The 23,156-nt window shown below is 36.0% G+C and overlaps 1 protein-coding gene and 1 pseudogene across 1 annotated transcript in view; one reads left to right on the top strand and one right to left on the bottom strand.

The window, feature by feature from the left end:
- Nucleotides 1-12,978, bottom strand: part of PRKACB (protein kinase cAMP-activated catalytic subunit beta) — a 109,618-nt gene extending 96,640 nt beyond the window's left edge. Inside the window, exon 1 of the mRNA XM_039838688.1 lies at nt 12,711-12,978. Within this exon, the coding sequence (XP_039694622.1) occupies nt 12,711-12,756 (46 nt within the window). The 5' untranslated portion in view covers nt 12,757-12,978. The remainder of the gene's footprint in view (nt 1-12,710) is intronic.
- A 1,858-nt stretch (nt 12,979-14,836) lies between these two features.
- Nucleotides 14,837-15,617, top strand: LOC120583268 (60S ribosomal protein L10-like; annotated as a pseudogene).
- The last annotated feature ends 7,539 nt before the right edge of the window (nt 15,618-23,156 follow it).

Raw genomic sequence — 23,156 nt, 5'->3', positions numbered from 1 at the left:
AGACCCTATTAAAAGAAATCAAGATACAAAGAAATGGAAAAATGTTCCGTGTGCTTGGATTGGAAGAATCAACATAGTTAAAATGACATTATTACCTAAAGCATTATACAGATTTAATGCAATCTCCATCAAAATCTCATCGGCATTTTTTAAAGAAACAGAACAAAAAACCATCAGATTTGTATGGAAGCACAAGACCCTGAATTGCCAAAGCCATCCTGGGAAAAAAGAATGAGGCTGGAGGCATCACTCTGCCCGACTTCAAATTATACTACAAAGCAACAGCAATCAAAACAGCATGGTATTGGCAGCAAAACAGACACACGAACCAGTGGAACAGAATCCAGAGTCCAGAAGTAAACCCATATTTATATGGGCAAATCATTTTCTACAAAAAAGCCAAAAACATACAGTGGAGAAAGGAAAGCCTCTTCAATAAATGGTGCTGGGAAAACTGGAAAGCCACTTGCAAAAGAATGAAACTAGACTGTTGTCTATATCACCACACACCAAAATCAACTCAAAATGGATTAAGGATCTAAATATAAGACCTGAAACAATAAAATGCATAGAAGAAAACATAGGAACTAAACTCAAGGACCTTGGACTTAAAGAGGATTTTATGAATTTGACCTCAAAGGCAAGGCAAGTAAAAGCTAAAATAAGTGAATGGGACTACATCAAACAAAAAGCTTCTGCTCAGCAAAAGAAATTGTCAACAAGGCAAAGAGAGAACTATCCGAATGGGAAAATATATTTGTAAGCAACACCTCCAATAAGGAACTAATATTCAAAATATACCAAGAACTCATATGACTCATTAACAACAAAAAAACCACAAATGATCCAATCAAAAAATGGGAAGTTGACCTGAACAGACACTTCTCCCTAGAGGGCATACAAATGGCCAACAAATATATGAAAAGATGCTCAAAATTGCTAGCTATTAGGGAAATGCAAATCAAAACCATGATGAGATACCATCTCACACCTGTAGAATAGCTAAAATCAATAGGACAAGTAATAAATGTTGGAGAGGATGTGGAGAAAAAGGAACCTTCATCTACTGCTGGTGGGACTGCAAATTGCTACAGCCACTACGGAAAACAGTATGGAGGTTCCACAAAAAACTGAGAATTGATCTACCATATGATCCAGCAATCCCTCTACTGGATATTTACCCCAAAGACTGGAAAACCCATATCTGAAAAGATATTTGCACACCGATGTTCAAAGCAGCATTATTCACAGTGGCCAGGACATGGAAGTAATCAGTGTCCTATGATAGATGGTTGGCTAAAGAAGCTGTGGTACATATATACAATGGAATATTACTCAGCCATAAGAAGAGATGAAATACTGCCATTTGTGACAGCATGAATGGAACTCAAGATAATCATGCTAAGAGAAATATGCCAGACAGAAAAAGTTGAAAATCACGTGATATCACTTACATGTGGGATACAAACCTAAAAGCAACAAATAAGCAGGACAAACAGAGACTCATGGATATGGACTATAGGCTAGTGGTTACTAGAGGACTAAACTAGTGGTAACTAGTGGGGTGAGGGAGGAGGGGGGAGGTAGATGGGGTAAAGAGGGTTTAGGGGGAGGGTAAAGTGGGTAAAGGGGATCGAATATATGGTAGCTGAAGGAAACTGGTCTTTGGGTGGTAAACACACAATAGAATATACAGATGTCAAATGATAATGTACACCTGAAAATTATATAATTGTATTAACCAATGTTACCCCAATAAACCTAGTTAAAATAAAAATAAAGAGAAGTGAGCAAGATTGGTAAATGACAAGAAAAGATGGGAGCATAGTGGAACAGCTAAATGGTACAGGTCTTGTCTTGATCTGTTCAGGATGCTACAACAAAATACAATAGACTGCATGGCTTATGAACAACAAAAATATATTTCTCACAGTTCTGAAGGGTGGATGTTCAAGATCACAGGCGTCTGGTGAAAGCCCACTTCCTAAATGACACTCATCTTCTCACTGTAACCTCACATGGTGAAAGGGGCAAGGGAACTCTCTCAGGCCTCTTTCATAAGGACACTAATCTCACTCATGAGGGATCTGCCCTCATGACCTAATCACTTCTCAAAAGTCTCACCTTCTAATATTATCGTCTTGAGGGGTAGGATTTCAACATTTGAATTTTGGAGAGATACAAATATTCAGATAACAGCAGGCCTCAAATGAGCAGGAATTTTTCAGAGTTTTCCCTAATCCAATGTCTTCCTATCTGAAGCCTGAGACCAAGCTATTCTCACCAATTAAAAGTGATATAATTTTGATAAATAAATGTCAAATAAACAATGTAATAAGAAGAGAGGGAAAGAGGTATCCTCTTATCAAGTAAATCAACTGCTATACCCAAATAGTCGATATATTACAGAGAAAGTATCTGTCAACTGAGGGGGAAAGGTAGTAAATACTTAGAAAATAGGCTTGAATTTTTAAAAATCATTTAACTATCCATGATTTTAGCTTCCACTAGGAGCCACGAATTGTGCCAAATTCTAGGAATTAAAACACTAATAGATACTGTCCCTGCCCTTACAGATCACGATGTGTAATGAGAGAAACAGCTGAGAAATCAATGTTGGTGTAAGAGCTACAATTACAGATGTAAACTTCTTCAAAGTGGACTCAAAGTCAGTTTCTATTTCAGTCAATCACAGTCTATTTCCCAAGATGATCTCAGAAATTCTATACTTATTCCTATATAAACCTGGGTATCAATCTCAGGCACCTGCGTATCATTGTAAATTTTATCATAAATATCTGTATGTATCTGTCTTCCAGTTTAAGGACAGGAACCAATACTTAACCTTTTTTGCAGATTTGCATTTACGTACTAGCACAGTGCCTGGTACAAGGTAGGCACTCAATAAATACTGATTGAGAATGACTAGAAGATTGAAAGAATAACAAAGAAAGACTTTTTCTGTGTCATTCTATCAATTGAACTCTGGTCAATGTGATAACCTTAAGACTACACCTAAAGAAGAATTCATATTCTTCACCAGTTTAGCTTTTAGTAGCTCCTACTCAGCTAGAGAGCTGAGCAGGATTGGATTAGAGGAATTAAATTATCACCAGAACTGACTCCTATAAAAGAAGCTAAGCAATCTCTACACAAACATGTTCTCTCAAGTTTGTGGCTCACACATCACAATAGTCTGCTGATTCTATATGGTCATCTACTTAAAAATAATATTGTATAGAAATTGAATACTCATTTTCTTAAGTAGGATCCTAAAATAACAAGATCATAAGATAGTATCTTTAATTTTTTGAGGACAAAGTCCAGATGGAGAATACAGATTTGCCAAAGAATTGAAGGTTTAGATTTAACAGCTGCCTTACAGAAAAACAAAAGTTTCAGAAGTCATTGAAAATTTAACATTATATGAATAGTACGCAACAGGAAATACAACCTTAAACCATGACCATAAAGGCTGAGACTTGATACCTTACTATAGCAAGGCTGATAATGATATGACATCAACGTTGGGTTTTCTAATAGGCAGCCCTATTGTCAGATATGCTAGTGCATCATTCATCATTGTGAATTGTCAATTTATGTATATTTCTTTTTAAAAGAGCCCCAAATTTGATTCAGAAACTCATCCACATAGACACAGAGCACTACTGAATCTAATGTTACGTTACAACCAAAAAGTGAAAAAAACAAATTATTACTACAGAAAACATTCTATATACTATGTTTAACAAAATTCTCATTTACTCATCTAGATCCTACACTAGACTATGAATTACATAAAGCCTACTCTTCATCGCCCATCCCCCAGAATTTTTTTAACTAAGTAAATGGATACATTATAACATTCAAATATAAAAATTTAAGATTTTCTTCCACATCAAGGGACATAACTTATTATTTGCATTATAGTAATATACTTCAATACTAGCAAGAAAAAAGCCTATTTGTTAATGCTGATGATCCTTTGGGTAGCTGTAAAAGCCAAAGGGGTAATAACCTATAGTGAGTGTAAAAAGCATTAAATTTTCCTAGCAATTGCTAAAAATACTATTTGAATTTATAAGCACAAATGTTTTTACCTTTAACACAAATGACTGCAAAATCAGTTAAATATATTTATTCTCTAAGCCTAATTTATCAAGGTTTAACTGTACAGTTGCCTACAACTAGCTTTTACAATTTTTGAAGAATAGCCCATGGATTCCAGTTTTTCAAATTTAGGCAAACAATCCCAGATTTTCTATCTACTGCTTGATTTATACACTTCAGTCATGTAACCTTAATCTTTTTAGATTATAGAGGGCTTTTTGTTTGTTTTTGTTTTTGTGTTTTTAGTTTATCCTCATATATTAGAGCCTCCATTCTCTTACTCCTATTAGCTGGCCCTGGTCTTACCTTTCCCTGGATCTGCTATATACAAAACATCGCAACTACACAGAGTATGCTAAGGGTTTTACATTAAGAGTAGAATGTTTTATGTTTTAGTTCCAGTATACTCTGCTGAGGACCAATATTCAGATAGTCCCTTTATCTGTAGTAGAACATGAGAGAATCTTCAAAGATAAATATAGTGATTCATAAATTTGTTTCTCAGGTCAAAATGCAGAAACTATCAATCTTTAAGTACAGATAAAAAATTTCCCCTAAATAATTACCCTATATTTACTCAATCGAGGCTCATTTACCACTTCTCTACCCACATTACTTTTTGAGAACCTTCTATAATTTATTTCCAAGTCTTACTCATTTATAAATGTATATTCTTTCTTTTAATAAATATACTGGAATTATTGGATTAGAAACCACAGCCTCATTATCGAATTCATCTTTCTCAATTTTATAGCATAACGTGGAGACATTAAAATACTTGTCCAAAGTGAAGTAATAGAATGTATTGGGAAACAATTCAGATTTTTCTTATTTTAACTTCATGTTCTTATTATTAAATTACATCTTAACTTTTTAATATCTATTTTAAAAGTCTCTAGAGGAAGAAAACTGATATTTACTTAATGTAATATATATTAGTACTATTATTTTCCATGTTCTTTCCACTATTCCACATGACTCTACAAAGCTCAATAGCTTACAGGCTGCATACTTTAATTACGAAAGTAATATTTTATCTGAATTTAAATTATTTTGTGACTTTAAAAGTTAAACTGTTTTCATCAGTGCTCTGGCTTTTATTATTTTCAAAATAAAAAGCTAAACTTTTAGTAGCTATAGTTCTTAATTTATAGAAGCTGGCCTTAAAAGGGGGAGCAAAATGAGTATGAAATGTGACAAAGATCCCTTGATAATCCAAGGTCATTCCCCACTCTGCCATGGCTGGAAGAATAAAAGACCATCCACATATAAAACAACCAATCAGATATAATTTCTCAAATGCCAGATTCTTTTCCTACACCTTTATCTCTAGCACCTTGATTCAGACCCTGAAAGCCCCTGACTTGAGTGAAGGACTCTACTAATGGATCTTCCTGCCTCTACTCCACTTGTTCCACAGTGACTCATCTTTACAGTACCACCAAAGTAATCTCTCCAAACCTAAATTTTATGTCTCTCCCTTATTTCAAAGTCTATAATAGCTCTCTGATGTCTATGGGATAAAATTCAAACTCTTTCCATTATATGGCCTCTGTCCCCTCCTCCCTACAACCCTATCCTCTAGCATTTAGACAACTTAATTCCTTTTCGTGAATATGCCATTCTGCATCTTTGCTCACCTCTACATCTTTGCTCATTCTGTCCTCTCTCTACTCAGAACACATTTCCCCCACACTCCTGCTGTTGAACATTTACCATTTCCAATGTTTAACTCAGGGCTCACCTCCTCTTTGAAGTCTTTTTGATCCTCACCCTCCCCGCCCCAGTGTAAATGACCATACTTTCCTGGTGGTCTCCTACTGAACTTCTATGAAAACATTTGTTAAGTTTTTTGTTGTTGTTGTTTTCCATTAATTTGTTGACATGTCTCTTTCCTCCTTCTGGAATACAGGCATCCTAGAGCATATACTTTGTCTTGTTCAACCTTTATTCTCAAAGTCTTGCTTATAGTCTGTCATTTAGAAGCTCAATTATGTAGAATGAATGAATGAATGAATGAACGAATGAACAAATAAAGGATCGAAAAAAGAATATAACTATATAGGATAGTCTTGAAGGAATTTTTTTTTTTAATTAGAATAAAATACTCAAAATTCTATGGTACTGACCTGGGTATATTTATCTCTCATAAATTCTACATTTTTCTACTTAACATAATTTTTTTCATTAAAATCTTAAGATTTATTTTCCCTAAGAAAATCAGATCACATATGGCTACTAACATTTATTATCACCTAGATACATAGAGAATTTTGTAAATTATACTAATTGCTTTATTAATTTAATGGAATATCAAGATGATTAATGGCCAACTCATGACTATCTGACAGGATCTTAATAGCTATCTGGCTTACTTAGGATCTTCTCATGTGCCGCTTCTGCCACTCAGCCACCGCTTACTATTCTAAGCTGACTTTCATGCCTCTAATTATCCTGCTGCCAGCGATGAAAAGCGACAATCTGTCTATATCTTAGTGGAGGACTCTGACCAGGAGAATAAGAAAAATGGTTCCTGAACATGAGATAATTTTATAAAGTAGATAATCTGCATAAAATGAATCACAGAATCACGAATGGAAGAGAGAATATGTATTTATCATCCAAACAGTGTTGCTGTTGTTTTGACTTTTTCTTTTTCTTATTTTTTAACCCAAGGAAGATTATTTCTAAATACTTCTGCCAATCTGCTGAATTGGGGCAAATATCTGCTACTGATTTTACTCTTTAAAAAAAGTCTATAATTGAAAGTGTTAACGAGTAAGAAATGAGATCACTACATTTGTTCCTAATCAGCACTTAAATCTACAAAAACTTTGAATAAATATATTCACGGAGATTCAGTATTAAAAACTATAAAATTTTAATTCTAGTAGAGCCCAATAAAGAAATTAACTTTGTAGTTAACTTGACAGATTATACACAAATCACTAAACTCTAATAATTTGTTCACTAAGTTTATAAATGCTCATTCAGGAGAAATGAATAAAGTTAATTCCTAGTTGAGAAATAAGAAATAAGTTAATTACTAAGTGAGAAAAGATAAATGCAGCATTTTATTGCTCTACACACACTTGTGAGGATTCACAAATTCAAGATGACGGAAAGATGTATTGGCATTTTTATATATAAAGACAGCTACGTTCTACATCTGTGCTGTCCAATACACCAAGTACTAATATGTAAGTTAAAAATTCAGTTCCTCAGTTGCCCTGGTCACATTTCAAGTGCTCAATAGCCACATACAGCTAGTATTGACCACATTAGATAACACAGATAGGAACATTTCCATCACAGCAGAAAGTATGATTGGATAATGCTATTTGAAACTAGGACAAATTTTTTCTAAATACTTAAAAATTTTTAATACAAGTTCAAATAGTAATTTTTGGGTTGGCATACAAATCATAAAACATAATTAAATACAAATAGTAATAACGACTTTACATAAAATTAATTTTATATGGCTTAATTTGAAAGTATACCATATTGAATCTGAAAAGACTTCCAAGGTAATTTAATCCTTCATCCTCGTTGTACAGAAAAGAAAATCAAATCGAGAGAATAGTACAAGAAAAAAACAGCTCTCATTTAAGATATTCAATATAACCAAATAAAGTCACAATTGAAAACAACCAACATTTAGATAATTGATAATAACCTGAAACAAAGTAAAGTCTAAGCTATGTATCTTAGAACCACATAACTGGATATAGAAGCTGTTTAGCAGAGTGGTTAGGGTTTCAGGTTCTGGGGTTAAGCTGCCCAGGTTCAAATGTTGCTCCCTAACTAACTAGGTGTGCAACCTTATACCAGTCATTTGCACTCTCTGAGCTTAAATTTTCTCAACTATAAAATGGAGAAAAACTATTTCATAGGGTTAAAAAGATTAACTGAAATCATTCATGTAAAGCACTTAGGAACCTGGAACATAGTAAGCCTTCAAAAAATGTAGTTGTTATGAAACTTGCATTTTGGTTGAACCTAGTCTACTGGTGATTTTCTTTTATTAATTTTTATTCACCTCAAGTTCTTACGACAGAGAGATACTCTGGAAATCATTCAAAGATCATTATGTAAATACTGGTTACAAGTTGGCTCTACTACTTGCTGTCATGGGAGAATTGGCATTCCAATCTCTATCAACACTTCACCCCCCGGCCTCAAAACCTTTGCCATGAAAGTGTAATAATACAAAGCTCCACAGGCAATCTGTGGGGTCTAAAAAATTTTTTAATGCAATAAACAAAAACTCTACTAAGTTAAAATAAATGGCATGTGTTTTTTATGCTGGTGACTGTGGCTAAACTAAAAAGTGAGAGACTGGATAAAACAATTTTGAAAGACAAGAGTTTAAAAATTCTCAGAGAATTATATACTCACGTATTTCTAAACCTTTATGATTTTATGTATTAGTTGAAGTTTAAATAACTACATTTAAATTTTGAAACACATGTTTTTTGGGAGTAATTTCTAAAAAATACACAAAATAAGTATGTAATGGTAAGAGTTATTCTTTCATTAAGTTTTAAGACATATCAATACAAATTCCTAGTTCACTACAGTACAACAGGTAACTAACTTAATGTTATCTCCAGAGACTGTGGAGATAAGAATGGAATTTCCCTAGCTTTCAAGACTTACCCCAGAATATGTTTTATTTTAAGTGTAAAAGAATAACTTTCAATAGAGTACAATATGATCAAAAGATGGTCAAAGCTAACCAAAACCCTTCTCAAATATCTTTATGTCCAGCTTCATTCTTCTGGAATATTTTTAGAACTGAGCTCCAGGGTCATCTGTATGAGACATGGTCCAAACTAAACCTCAAATTTCAATCAACCCAATATTTTAAAATCAGCTTTTCAAATCGAACATTTTCCTATTGGTAGTTTTCAGAGTTCTAACTTCACTTTCCATAATGTTAGCACTTATCATACTCTGCTTTCCAGTTAACTTTTATATGTACGTTTTCTCTAGACAGTAAGTTTACACTAGACAGTAAGTTTCTTATGCTTTTACTCCCAGAGTCTCCAACTGAAACTAATAAACGTGATACACATTTTGAAAATATATGTATTAATTGATTATTCTGTGATGCAGGGTACCAGACTCTATTCCTTACTCTGATATCACTAGTAGCATGATCTTAACTTCATCTTATTCAGAGGTCAGGCTCTTTGGCTTTGAAATGGAATGATTATACAGGCTGATGTCTAGGATCACTTGTAGGTCTAAAACATTATGCTTTTATGTATCTGCTGAAGTTTAAATAACTACATTCAAATTGTAAAACACACTTTCAAGCGTAATTTTTAAAAAATATGCAGAACAGTTAAATATGTAATGGTAAAGTTCTTTCATTACGTTTTAAGATATATCAATAACACTTCTTTGTTCACTACAGTAGAACAGCAGCAGCATGCACCTGATAACATTGCTCCATATAAAAATTACAAACAGATCAACACGTGACATTTCAAATAATTATCCCTATGAGACATCATTTGCTATTTTCTTGTATCACTTCACAAGATTTATTCGAACTACCATAATGACCTTCAGTTTCCATTAACAAACTTACATAAAAAGCTGGCAAACATACCTAAGAATTAGGCTGTCACCAACAGTTGAAGCTTTGGAAGGAATTTATTCATAGGAATAATTTAAATATATTTAAATAAACATTTAAAGTTTCCCTTCTGTTTTCTGTAAATACGCCAAGATTATCCCACAGCTATGAGTTTCAAATTAATACTGTGTGGGGGTGAATTGGCTTGGTAACTTAATAACAGAAATACAATAGTTCCCCCTTATCCATGAAGGATACATTCTCAAGATCCCCAGTGGATGCCCAAAACCATGGATAGTGCTGAACTATATATATATATATAATATATAAAAATATGTATATATATATATATATATACTTATATATATATATATATGCCTATGATAGATTAATTGATAAAGAAGACATAGTAAGAGATTAACAATAGTAACTAAAATGAAATTGAACAATTATAATAATTTACTGTAATAACAGTTATGCCTGTCTCTCTCAGAATATTTTATTGTACTATACTCACCCTTCTTCCTGTGATGATGTGAGATGATACAATGCCTACATGATGAGATGAAGTGAGGTGAATGAAATAGGCACTGTGACACAGTGTTAGGCTACGATAAGGGTTACTTGAACACAAGCACTGTGATACCATGACAGTCAATCTGATAACCAAGATGGCTACTAGGTGACTAATGGGCAGGTAGCAAATATGTTGGACAAAGGGATGGCACATGTCCTTAGTGGAATGAGTGGGATGGCGCGAAATGAACGGCACAAATTTAAAACTCATAAATTGTTTATTTCTGGAATTTTCCACGTAATATTTTAGGAATGTGACTGACCACAGGTAATCGAAACCACAGAAAGTGAAACTGTAGATAAAGGGGGACTACTATATATAGATTACAGAAGAGTCTACTATCCTTATTAAAAACATAAACACTGTACGGGCCAGCACTTGCTAATAAAAATCATTGATATGATTCAATTACCAAGCACACTTTTTGTAATACTATAAGCACGTTTTAGCTTAAATTAATACAGCTTTAAATTAAAAGGGAAAATGACAATGCATCAGGCACAAATAATTCTTTACACTGTCTGCATTCTTTACATTTTCTGTATAGTTAGTTACTACATTTGTGTAATTAAAAAAAAGATAATGAAAGTTCTACCTCTACATTGGCTTTTTAAATTTTCCATATCACATATCAAAGTGTTTTTATTGATAATATTTATGATAGTACAGCCAACTTTTCTGGAGTTTCTGAAAATTAACACCAAAACCTTATTGGTGAAATATATAATCTGATCTCACTATTTATATGAAAATAAATGACTAAAGCTTTCCAAATCAATTCTGCTTTATTGATACAGGGGAAAAAAGCTATTTCCTTCATGCTAAATTACAAAATTAGCCTAAAACATGTTACAAAGATAGAAACATTAAAAGATACTAATTACAGAAGCTAGAATACATCATCAGGCATTCCCTCAAATGCTGAGATGTAATTTATTCATGGTGATAGAACAAATACCATTTGTTATTTGGTCATTCCAAAATTTAAAATCTGAGATGAACCTGATAAAGGCAAAACAATTTTTTTTTACACAACAATCTGATATATATATTGAGGGAGACCAAAGTTTTGCCACCCCAAAGTGTGTCTATTGGGATATTGATTTTACACTACTTATTAAGAAACAAAGACTCAGAAAGAACCTTTGTCCCTCCTGCTTTACCTGCCTAAAGGAATTCAGATAGAAAAGCCTGCTTAAAGGAAAGAAGCATCACCTTAGCCTCATACTATAAATTAAATGTGGCAGATGGAGAAATCTAGCAAAGCCTGTTTGTTAGATCTATATCTCATTGTTTCTGGATGGCCCTGCAAGAATTTACCAAATGTTTGCTCTTTTTCATTTACCTGTAAACTGCCCACTTTTACTTTTAAATCCCAGATCCCCATCCCCTCTCCTTTGTACAAAATAGCATATAAACCTCAACTGCCCCAAGCATCTCCAGGTCTTATATCTTATGGCACCCTCAAATATACATCCATAATAAATTTTGGAGATTTTCTTCTTTTAATCTGTCTCATGGTAATTAAGCCAGTTAGAAAAAGTTAAAGGTGGGAGAATTTTTTCACCCCACTATATATATATATATATATATATATATATATATATATATATATATATATATATATATATATATATATGTATATAGTTAGCCGTACAACCATACGGAAATTCAATTGTCATAATTTTTTACTGTTTGGTGTAAAGTGTGGCGTGCCTGCTGCACTTTTGGCTCTCAGAAAAAGGCACCGTTTTCTGAAAGCTCTTCAATTCCGAGTGACCTTTAAGTTTTACAGACACTGTAGGAGATTCCTAAATGTCTTAAGAAAAGGCAAGGCTGCCTTGCTTTTTTTCTCCAATGCATAAAGTTGTTGTTAAGTCTGATATCACATTTTCCATTCCTAATCTGAAGAGGGAGGATCTCTAAAACATACTTGTTCACTCTCACCTGCGGAGAGCCAGACTAGCAGCCCTCACTCTGTGGTAAGGTTGGACTGCATCCGTGATGGAGGGAAAAGAGCCAATTCTGTCCACAGCCCTACCTGTGGCTCACAAAAAAGGGAGGCGGAGGAAGCGCGGGTTGGGATAATACAAGGGACTTCTTTATCCGGACCATATTTGGGGAAGTGTTTCAGAATGTGTGTGTCCCCCTCGCTCTAGTGAAAAGGGGCATCATGGGGACCGCTTTTCGCCCTCCTCTCTCCATCCGGCCCTCGGCGCTCAGCCCTCAGACCAGAGCAGGGTAGAGGAAGGAGGAGGTGGAAGGGGAGGAGGAGGAGGAGGGCAGCTAGTCCCCAGGGCCCCCTCCAGCAGCTCCCAACCGCCGCTGCGAGGCCTGGACCATGTCCGCGGCCTCGGGGCACCGACCCAGAGGTGCGCTCTGTGCCCCGCGCCGGCCCGCCCTGCGGGTCCCCAGACCCGGCCCTTGACTCACCGCTCTCCACCTCGCTGCCTTTCTTGGCGGTCGCCGCGTTCCCCATGACTGGGGCGCTGGAAAGAAGGGGTCAGGGAGGGAAACGGGGGCCGGGGCCGGGGCCGACCCCGCCGCTTCACAGAATGAGGCAACTCCCGCTTCTGTACGGGTCAGAGCGGTGAGCGCTCCCGGCACTGATGCCCAGAGTCCCTGCGTGAAGACTGGGCCAGTTCTGAGTGTGGGGCTTCGGCGAACTCCACTGCCCGGCGGCGGCGGCGGCGGCGGCGAGCGGACACGCCCCCTTCCCCCGCCCCGCCCCCCTGCGCGCCCCCGCGCAGCCGCGCGCGCCAGCCGGGGTCCCGGGCCCCCTCTGCCGGCGGGCGCGCTCGCCGGAAGTGACGTACCGGCCCGGGACGTGGACGGCCGGCCGAGGCGGGGTCGAGCCGAGCGAGGAAAGTAGGCTCTGGTGTCTCGGGCTGGCGGATCCGCGGCTCCCCGAGCCGGATGTCGTCGCCGGGGTCGGGGTTTAGGTGCTCATCCCGGAGAGATGGGAAGCGGCGTGCAAACTGTTGGCTCTGAGAAGCCCGAGGTCTCAGCCCGGCGTCTCCAGTGACCTGGAGCGGGGCCGCGGGAGGTGGTGCGGTTGCTCAGGGTGCTTGGTGCTCCGCATCGCCGGGGCTCCTCACTCTAAAGCTGTCTTCTACCCACAGCCCCTGCGCGAGAGAACGCACGGCCGGGTACATCACTTGGGAGGGGACATCCCTGGTTCTCACCTCTAGGCCGTTAGGACTGGTCACATCAGCCACGGAAACAACCTGGCCCTTACTCATGGTCGTGGTTCGGAGCCTCTCTTCCTCTTGCAGATTCAGGTATTCGTTGAGCCCACCACGTTGACTTCTCGGTTCTTAGAAAACAGTCCCGAGCCCTTTGATATTTCCAGTGCAGTTTTCGCTTGCCGTGGTTTTGCAGAATTGCTCTCACGGGTTTTGTCAGCCATCCCAGGTGGAAAATATTACTGTTTCTACAGAATGTCTATTGATATATATGTGGCATTGTTTGTAGTAGCTTTCTGGGTAGCTGTTAAACACAATTGCAATTGATAGTTGAGTTTTCATTAATATACATCTTAGGGCACTTAAATTTGCAAATAGCTTTATTGGGTAATTTATAGGGCACTCTTGTGTTTTTATTGGGTGTTCCTTTCAAGTTTGCGCTATATTTATAACATATTTAGTGTAGAAAGATTGTAATTTCTCGAGGGGCAGAGATCACATAAATTTATTTTGTGTCCTCAAGGCAGTAGGTGTTTAATGGATACTTGGCTTGAAAGTAAGCCGAGAAAATTTCTCAGAATTAAAATGTATATATCTTTCATTACTGACAAAATGGAGTGGTACTGTAGAAGTTTGTCAGTAAGCTTTTCCTGCTATTTCTTATTACTAATTCCATTACATCAACTTAATAACTCATTTATATCATGTATACTGTATTCTTCGTTACTATACAAATAGTAACTCATTTGATCTTCAAGAACTCTATAAGCTATGTCGCTTTACTAGTGTTATTTTACTAATGAGCAAACTGAAGCACAGAGAAGTTAAGCAACTTACTCTAAGTTACACAGCTATTATCTGGTGGATATGGGATTTAAACCTAAATAGTTGGGCTCCAAAGTCTGACCTTTTGTCCACAGTGTTAATAAAATACCTGTGAATGTGGTGAATTGCTTTCTCTCTATTTGAAATTTTCTTGACTTGAAAAGATACAAGCACAGTGAGTTGACTTATTGGGGAAATTTATTATGTTTTTTTCTAGGTTTCCATTAAACCCAAGTAATATAAAAAGAATAGAAGGAAGGATTTGAACTAGATGTTGTGAGGTTTTGTGTCAACATTCAACAGTGTTGCAACAGTGTCACATCCTTTTAATCATATTTTGTGTCGTGGATGTGACATTGTACGCTACATACATAGAAAGTTCAGTAACTGGCATTAGGCCACATATATATCAAATTAAAGACAACTTTTTGATGTACTTTATTCTAGAAGGTATCTTTCTAGAATCGTGGAATACTCATACTGCCCTCATTAGGGTGAGTTTTCAAATGTGTGCCTTTTTACCTCTTTTCTTCTGGCGTGCCATCGAAGATCCTTGTGTCACTATGGGCTGCCGACCCGCCCGATGTTACCGGTATTGTAAGAACAAGCCGTACCCAAAGTCTCGCTTCTGCAGAGGTGTCCCTGATGCCAAGATCTGAATCTTTGATCTGGGGCGGAAGAAGGCAAAAGTAGAGGAGTTCCCACTCTGTGGCCACATGGTGTGGTATGAATATGAGCAGCTCTCTTCTGAAGCCCTAGAGGCTGCCCGTATTTGTGCCAACAAGTACATGGTGAAAAGCTGTGGCAAAGATGGCTTTCATATCCGAGTACGGCTCCACCCCTTCCATGTCATCCGCATCAGCAAGATGTTGTCCTGTGCTGGGGCTGACAGACTCTAGACAGGTATGCGGGGTGCCTTTGGAAAGCCCCAGGGCACAGTGGCCAGGGTCCACATTGGGCAGGTAATCATGTCCATCCGCACCAAGCTGCAGAACAAGGAGCATGTGATCGAGGCACTACGCACAGCGAAGTTCAAGTTCCCTGGTCGTCAAAAGATCCACATTTCTAAGAAGTGGGGCTTTACTAAGTTTAATGTGAATGAGTTTGAAGACACGGTGGCTGAAAAGCGGCTCATCCCAGATGGCTGTGGGATCAAATACGTTCCTAATCATGGCCCCCTGCACAAATGGCAGGCCCTGCACCCATGAGACTTGATGCTGCCCTCCCCTACTCTTCCACTAATAAATCCCTATTTCTGTTGGAAAAAAAAAAATGTATGCCTTTTTAGAGACCAGCTTTAATAATAAAAGAATAAAAGAGTGGTTATATGCATAATGTGTTCCTTAATATGATTTTGATCTAGCTCACTAATAAAAGGGCAGCCGTTTATTAAATAATGAATTTGCAAAGGAGACAGTTGACAGCGATTAGAGTTGCATACATTATAACTACAACCTGGAAAATGAATAAGCAAAAAATTCAGCTTTACAAAATTTCTCCCCATCTCAATTTAACTTTATTATTGGTTAAGAAAGTAATTTAATCAAGAAAAAAAATCAACAATTAGAAATATCTTATTTTTCTTTTTTCCCTATGCTATTATTTATTTATTGTTTTAGTTTGCAGTGCTGCTCTGATCAAGGAAAATTATGCTTTTTAAGAGTATAGTTTTATTAATAGTTTTTAATTAGTTACCATAAAAAATCATTTAATCATAATTACCTACCGGTTGCTTTTTCAGTTTTAGAAAAGAGTTCTCTATAGGAATTAATTGTTTAGCATCTGAAATACAGTTTCAAGTTGTTTTTTTTACATTCCAGAAGGGGCAGAAATTTCATTAATTGTCTAGTTATTCTTGAATGATTGAAGATTGGAGCTAGCATGAGGCATTGCTATCATTTGCCAGTAATGACTTTTCTATAACCTAGACAAATACAAAGATAGAATTATATCTTGTTTCCCTAGGAAAGCAGCTGCAATAAGAAAAGAGTCATACAGAGAAAAGACTTTGAATCCCTTTCCTAATAATATTTTACCTAAGAATATGCAGCACTGTCTAGCAGGGAAAAATTGTACCAGTGGTAGTTGCTTTTGGAAATAATTACTCTTATATTTTATAGTACTTTTAAAAGCATTTTTACATGCCATTTTTTTAAATGTGATCCCCACAACAAATCTACATAAACAAGGTGAGTAATAATAGCCCTGTTTTACAAATGAGTAAGACAAAAGTTAAAAGAAGTGAAATAACAAAGCCAAGGTCACTCAACAAATGTAATCTCAATCCTTGTTAAAATTGGGTTTTATTATCCTCATTTTGCCGATGAGAAAACTAAAGCTGAAGAACAGAGTCTTGGCTCTCTTCTTCCTAGAGTCAACTCCACTCAGGAGCGAGAAAATGAGAAGAAAGTTAGTAAATTGTTATTTATTTTGTAGTTTTTACTTAAATTATCAACTTGATCTCCAAGTCCTTTTACAGTAAAGCACACTCACAAACCCTCTATATGTCAGAAATACATGTTTTTTCTTTACAATCATGAGGACAGATGAGTTGGAATTGATAATTGTTGGAAAATATGACCAGGTTATTTTGTTTTTATGTTGTAATTTACATCAAATTAAGTGCAAGCGATAATTTAACTATCATAGGATTATGTTTATTTTGAATGACAACTAGTAATCCACATAGTCTAGTATTTTATTATTGTACAGTATTGTATGCCCTAAACCAGATGATACCACATTAAATATTAGGCAAAGGGCAGACTAATACTTCCAAAATGAGGAAGTAATTTTATAATTAATAAATTACAAATCTGTTAAGATAATTAACTCATTTTAGAACAGTACAGAGTTTTCCTGTTGGGCATAATTCTATCCCTTTTGTTCAATAACAAATTTATTATCTGAAATTCAGTATTCATCTTTTTTGGTATTTCTTTACAGATGAGGAGACTGAAATAGTTGACTGTGGGTAAGTAACCTGCTCAAAGTCAACAAAAATAGCTAGTTTTAGAGTGGAATGGTGGCTTATCTCCTGCAGTGCAATACAAACTGAAAACATTAAGAAAAAAAGGCAAAACATGGAGGGAGAACAAAACCAACAACCTTTTTTCCTTAATATGTAATAATACACTCTCAGAAAAGGTATTTGTTCTGGATATTCTGATTTTATGAGTGTATTTTATCAAAACTATGGCTAAATTTCTGCTATTCCAGTTTTGCGCTATGCATTCTTTGATGTTAACTATAGATCAAAAATGATATTTAACTCTAGATCAAAAAAAATTTTTTTAAATATTTGCTTCTTTATGATATAGACCAAACAGGGCAAGAGTTTTCATGAAATCTCTGCTTTTATAATTGAAGTTCATTTCCGAGCAAGGTGAATCTGGCCCACTAAATTAAAATTATACTTATGTTACTGACAGCGACAAACCAGAATGGTATGTAGTGAAGTAGAAAGGTCTTGAGCATTGTAGTCAGAAAAATCTGGGTTCATGTTATGGTATGGCCACTATCCGTGACCTTATATAAATTGCTCAATTTCCTTTGGCCCCAGTTTTCCAAAATGTGAAGTCATATGGATTAAATTAAACCACCTATGAAAAGCACCTAGGTTAACTTCTTTTATACAATAAATGTAACCTTGTGCCCCACCCCAATAATACTCTCTTTTCTTGCATTTATGTTTCAACAACAATCATTCAACAAATATGATTACAACAAAATTAATGAGTTTCTACTACATGCAAAACACAATGGTGTACAAAGATGAATAAAATCTATTCCCTGCCCTTAAGTTTTTTTGTGTAAGGCAAGAGGGACACATAAGTAAGTAATTATGTAAAATAAAAGTAACTTTGTACTTTAGTATAAAAATAAATCATTGGGGAAGCATAAAGGGAAGTGCAGTTAAACCATCAACCATGTAGTAAATTTAGCATTGAATTTTTCTGTTAAACAGGTGGGGAAGATCCTTGAGAATTAAGAACAGCATGAGCAGAGGTTTGCATGACAATTCTCCCTCAATCATACTAGTTCAAATGATATGGAAGGATGTTAGGAGAGTGGCAACCTTTACTGGATTGTAATCTGTTTTGTCATCACTATATCTACTGTATCCAGAATGATGTCTAGGGGAAAAGTAAGTGCACAATAAATATTTGTTGATTGAGTGAATGAATGAATGGTAGTTTTAAATTAGATCATGCTCATTTGGGGAAACCTGACATGCCATTTAAAAAATGTGTACTTTGTTCACATGCAATAGAGAATCATTGAAGATACTTAAAGGAGTAATGTAATCCCACATTTTAAGTTAACTTTGATAGCATTGTGATGGATATATTGGATAAACAGTAGTTTGGCAGCAAGCAGACCTAAAAGGTAGCTATTGTGATAGAAGAAGAATGCAAAATTATTTAGTAGTGTAGCAGTGGTGGAAAAGAAAAGAAAGGATGCGTGTAAGACATTTGAATATAAGATCAACAGAATTTAGTAAGTATTAAGGTTCTTCAGCATAATACGAGTGATGGACACCTAATTTAAACTAGCTTAAGAAAAGGCAAAATTTATTGGGTCAAAGAACTGGAAAGTCTAGATTGGACTTGACTTTATGCTTAGATGGATCCAAGAGTTCAAAGCAATGTATCTCCACCTATCTACCATAATTTTATTTATACATTGATTCTGTTCTTCCAGACAGGCTCTCTCCACATGAAAGATTTATGTTCTCCCACTTAGCAACTTACAGAACAGTACCTTGTGTTTCCCAATATCCACATATTATAAATATACAATGCATCTATTGATTCTCTATGGGTCACATCGTCATTCCTGTGAAGGCAGGTACCATGATTGACATGGAATAAGAGAAGTGCAGTTTTCTAGAAGAAATTGTTATATTAGATAGGCAACAGAATAGATGCTCTTCAGTGAAAATAAAGACTTAAAGCTCTCAATCAATTTTCCATCCTGGGTGACTGAATAACAAAGGTCAGGGATGAAGAAGAGAAAACTAGTTTATTAATTAATGAGAGATGTGTGATTTGGGTCATACAGAATTTGAGTTGGTAGTGTGACATCTATATGGGGATGACGAATAGGCAAATGTAGAGTTGGATCAATACAGGAGTTGTAAATACAGTATAAAACTGAGAGGCAAAGCTGCAGTTCTGAATGAAATCTCACAAAGAGAAAAATACAAAGAAAAAAGGCAGCTAAAAATGAACAGAAGAAAGGAATCCTAAAAGAAGCCTGGAGTGGTCAGACAAGTTGAAAGAGAACCGAGAATGCAGCCACAGAGGTCAGAAAAGAAAGAAGAGTATCAATTTGATTGACTACATGTTAGAAATTAAGCAAAACAGTTTACTGGCAGAATATACAGATACTTGTAGAAAAGAAAAGAAAACCGAAGAACCAGGCTTGGCACACTCAGAAACGAAGCAGCTCCAAAATAGTTGTTGCTGCATAATATTTCCCCTGAAATAGCCAATATACTGTTTTCAGTCTTGTTCCTTTTTCTACAATTCAGTTTCTAAGGAGAGAATTTAATCGGCCTACTTTGGGTTAAGTTTGGGTTAAGTGTATGCATCGTACCCAGAACAAGGCAATTGTTTAGCTGTCTCATGAGACTCATCAGTGGGGAAGCAGAAATTTCCCAGTTCCAAAAAAAGATGAGAGTGGAAGTTAAACAGTAAAGCAACAATATTCATTACAGAGTATTTATTTAACACCGACAATAAAGACAAGTATTTATCTTCAGTGGAGCTGTAATGGACTGCCCCTCCAAAAAATGTGGTAGACTTTATCATAAAATCATAGATTTTTTTTTGTTAAATGTGCCAGAAATATTCTGTTACCTGATGTGGTAGGCAGAATAATGAGTTTAGCAAGATTGCATGATACCAGATTATTATTTTAAAATCGTATTTTTATATTTTAGTAAGTAATTGGAAATTGAAATTTTAAAATGATTTACAATAGCATTAATTATATGAACTATTTAGGAATAAATCCGAGAAAAGATATACAAGGCCTGTAAAATGAAACCTATAAAACATTTCTGCAAGAAGTTAAAGAACTAAGTAAATGGAGAGATATACCGTGTTCATGGATCAGAAGAGTCAGTTTTGTTAGGATGTCAGTTCTCCCTAAAATTCATCTGTGGATTCAGTGCAGTCCCAAGCAAAATAATAGCAGGGCTTTACACACACACACACACATATACACACGTATATATACGTATATATGTATATGTACGTGTGTGTATATATATATGTGTATATATATAATTATGAAGCTGATTCTAAAATCCATATAGAAATGCAAAGAACTTGGAATAGCTAAAACCTGAAAAAGGAGAAAAAAGTTGGGAGACTTTATACTACCTGACAAAGATTTATTATAAAACTATAGGATATAAGGGTTCTCCAGAGAAACAGAACTAATACTATATGTACAGACATATTTATAAGAGGAGATCTGTTATAGGGATTGACTCACACCATTTTGGAGGCAGAGAAGTCCCATGACAACTGTCTGCAAGCTGGAGAAACCAAGAATTGACTGTACCTTATACACACAAGGAATTTCAGGTCCTGGCTAAAAAGTACTTTCAAGAACTAGGGGAACACCTGTGGGAGTAGGTTGCTGATAGTGGAGTTGGGGAAATGTAAGACTAGATAGAGGAAATTTTACTGACATGGGAAATATGTCAATTCTACCACCAGCTTTTGCTGGTGTCAATGTGGTTTAAGTTCCAGGACTCCAAGGCCCAAGAACCAGGAGCTCTTGTCATCTTAGGGCAAGAGAAAATGGATGTCCCAAATCAAGAAAAAAATTCATCCTTCCTCCACCTTTTTTTTATATTCAGGGCCTTGACGGATTGGTTGATGCCCATCTACATTGGTGAGAGTGAGCAGATATTCTTTATTCAGTCCACTAATTCAAATGCTAATCTCTTCTAGAAAGACCCTAACAGACACACCTAGAAATAATGTTTTGCCAGCTATCTGGGTATTCCTTAGCCCAGTAAAGTTGAGACATAAAATCAGCTGTAATCAACAGAATGCGCTGTTGGTATAAAGATAGACAATTAGATCAATGGAATAGAATAAAGAATCCAGAAAGAGATCTATACATACACTTTCAATTAATTCTTGACAAAGGTGCAAAAATGTAAGTAACTCATTCAGTGGAGAAACGTAGTCTTTAAACAAATGATTCCATAATAATTAGATACTGTGTTAAAAAAGAATTTTAATCCATATGTCGCACCTTATAGAAAATTTAACTCAAACTGTATCATATACATAAATGTAAAACCTAAAACTATAAGAGATTTTCTAGTTAGAATTTATTAGTTTCTAGTATTGGGCCTGTTGTCAGAAAACATTCTCTGTATTATTTCACTCTTTGAATTTGTTTAGATGGACTTTATAGCCAGTTATATTGTCAAATTTTGTACATGTTACAAGTCAGCATGAAAAGAACTCTTTCACCAATAAGTAAGAAATCCATTCCATGGCAGGGTCTCCTACTGTCAGCGTTGAGCTATTGAGCTCCCTCATTCATGGATTCCTCGGTGTGAATAAAGTATACTCTGGGCTCTCCCAGGAAATAAAGTCAAGTGGTAGGTTTTCCAGTCTCATAATAAGTATCTTTGAAATTGTCACATCTGGAGCCTTCTGAGCTTTTCTTTAATATCATTCCAAATCATTTCTAGTATCCTTATCTTATTTACGTAGGCATCATCATATCCAAACTTCAAAGTGCCATCTCAGACCATAATAGGATTGGCTTCAAGAGCCCTCGCCAGAACATTGACTCAAGGCATGAGAGAATATTCCCCATGTTAATAAAATTCCCTCTATCTAATCTTACATTTCCCCACCTCCACTATCAGCAATCTAGTCCCACAGGTATTCATCTAGTTCCTGCAAGTCCTTTTTAGCCAGTACCTAAAATTCCTTTTGTGTTAATTCTTGTTATTTGAGGTAGTCGTGTTCTATAAAGTCACTGAACCATTAGTCCTAGGGCAAATACAGGGATAGATTTCTGCTAGCCATCGTTCACAACATTGTCCTTAATTAATCAATACACAACCTTGCTTTATTTGTTTTGCTGTTTAAAGATACCTTATTTAATATATTTGGTTCATTTATTAACATTGTGTTAAGTCATGACTGAATGAAGCTCGTCTAAAACACATTTTCTTCGTAAGGCATGTATCAGCTTTCTTACACTTAGGAACACTAGATAGCATTTCAGAACCACCTTTAGATGTCATTTTAAACAGAAAAAGAACACAAGAAAAAGAACACAATAAGAAAAAATGTGGCACTAGATAGACTTGAAAAGTTTAGTAAAGTAAGAGCTGAAACCAGAATACTGAGTGTGGCCTTGTTCAACCTCATCTGGATGTCTGCGCAACAAGCAGCCCACATTTTTCACAGCTATGCATGTGACCAACAATAACCATGAAAGTGTGAATACTGATTTGGGGGTTACAAATAAATTTTAGTGAGTAGACAAATTCATAAATACGGAGGTTGTGAATGATCAGGATTGACTATATTTCCTATTCAAGCAGGGACTACATCTTCTTCAAGGCAGTAAAGAGTGGAAAAGGTAGATCTTAAAGATGACAAGCATTATCTTTAAGGCGCATGTCTCAAGTGAGGTTCTTGCAAGTTTTCTAGCTAAGGAGAGACTGCTCTCTTCTAAAAAGGGATAGAGGTCTGTTCTGTTGTTCACAATATTCTAGTGATACTACTCTCAGACTTGCTTATGGGTCTTAGGACCTATCGTTTTCCTGTTAAGGCCATCTTTGACATTGAAGACCTGGAAACTAACACACTTAAAA

This window comes from Pteropus medius, unplaced genomic scaffold (assembly GCF_902729225.1).
Source record: "Pteropus medius unplaced genomic scaffold, Ma_sr-lr_union100, whole genome shotgun sequence".
NCBI lineage: Eukaryota > Metazoa > Chordata > Mammalia > Chiroptera > Pteropodidae > Pteropus > Pteropus medius.
The sequence above is the reverse complement of the archived record's forward strand: the minus strand, read 5'-3'. Positions and strand labels throughout refer to the sequence as shown.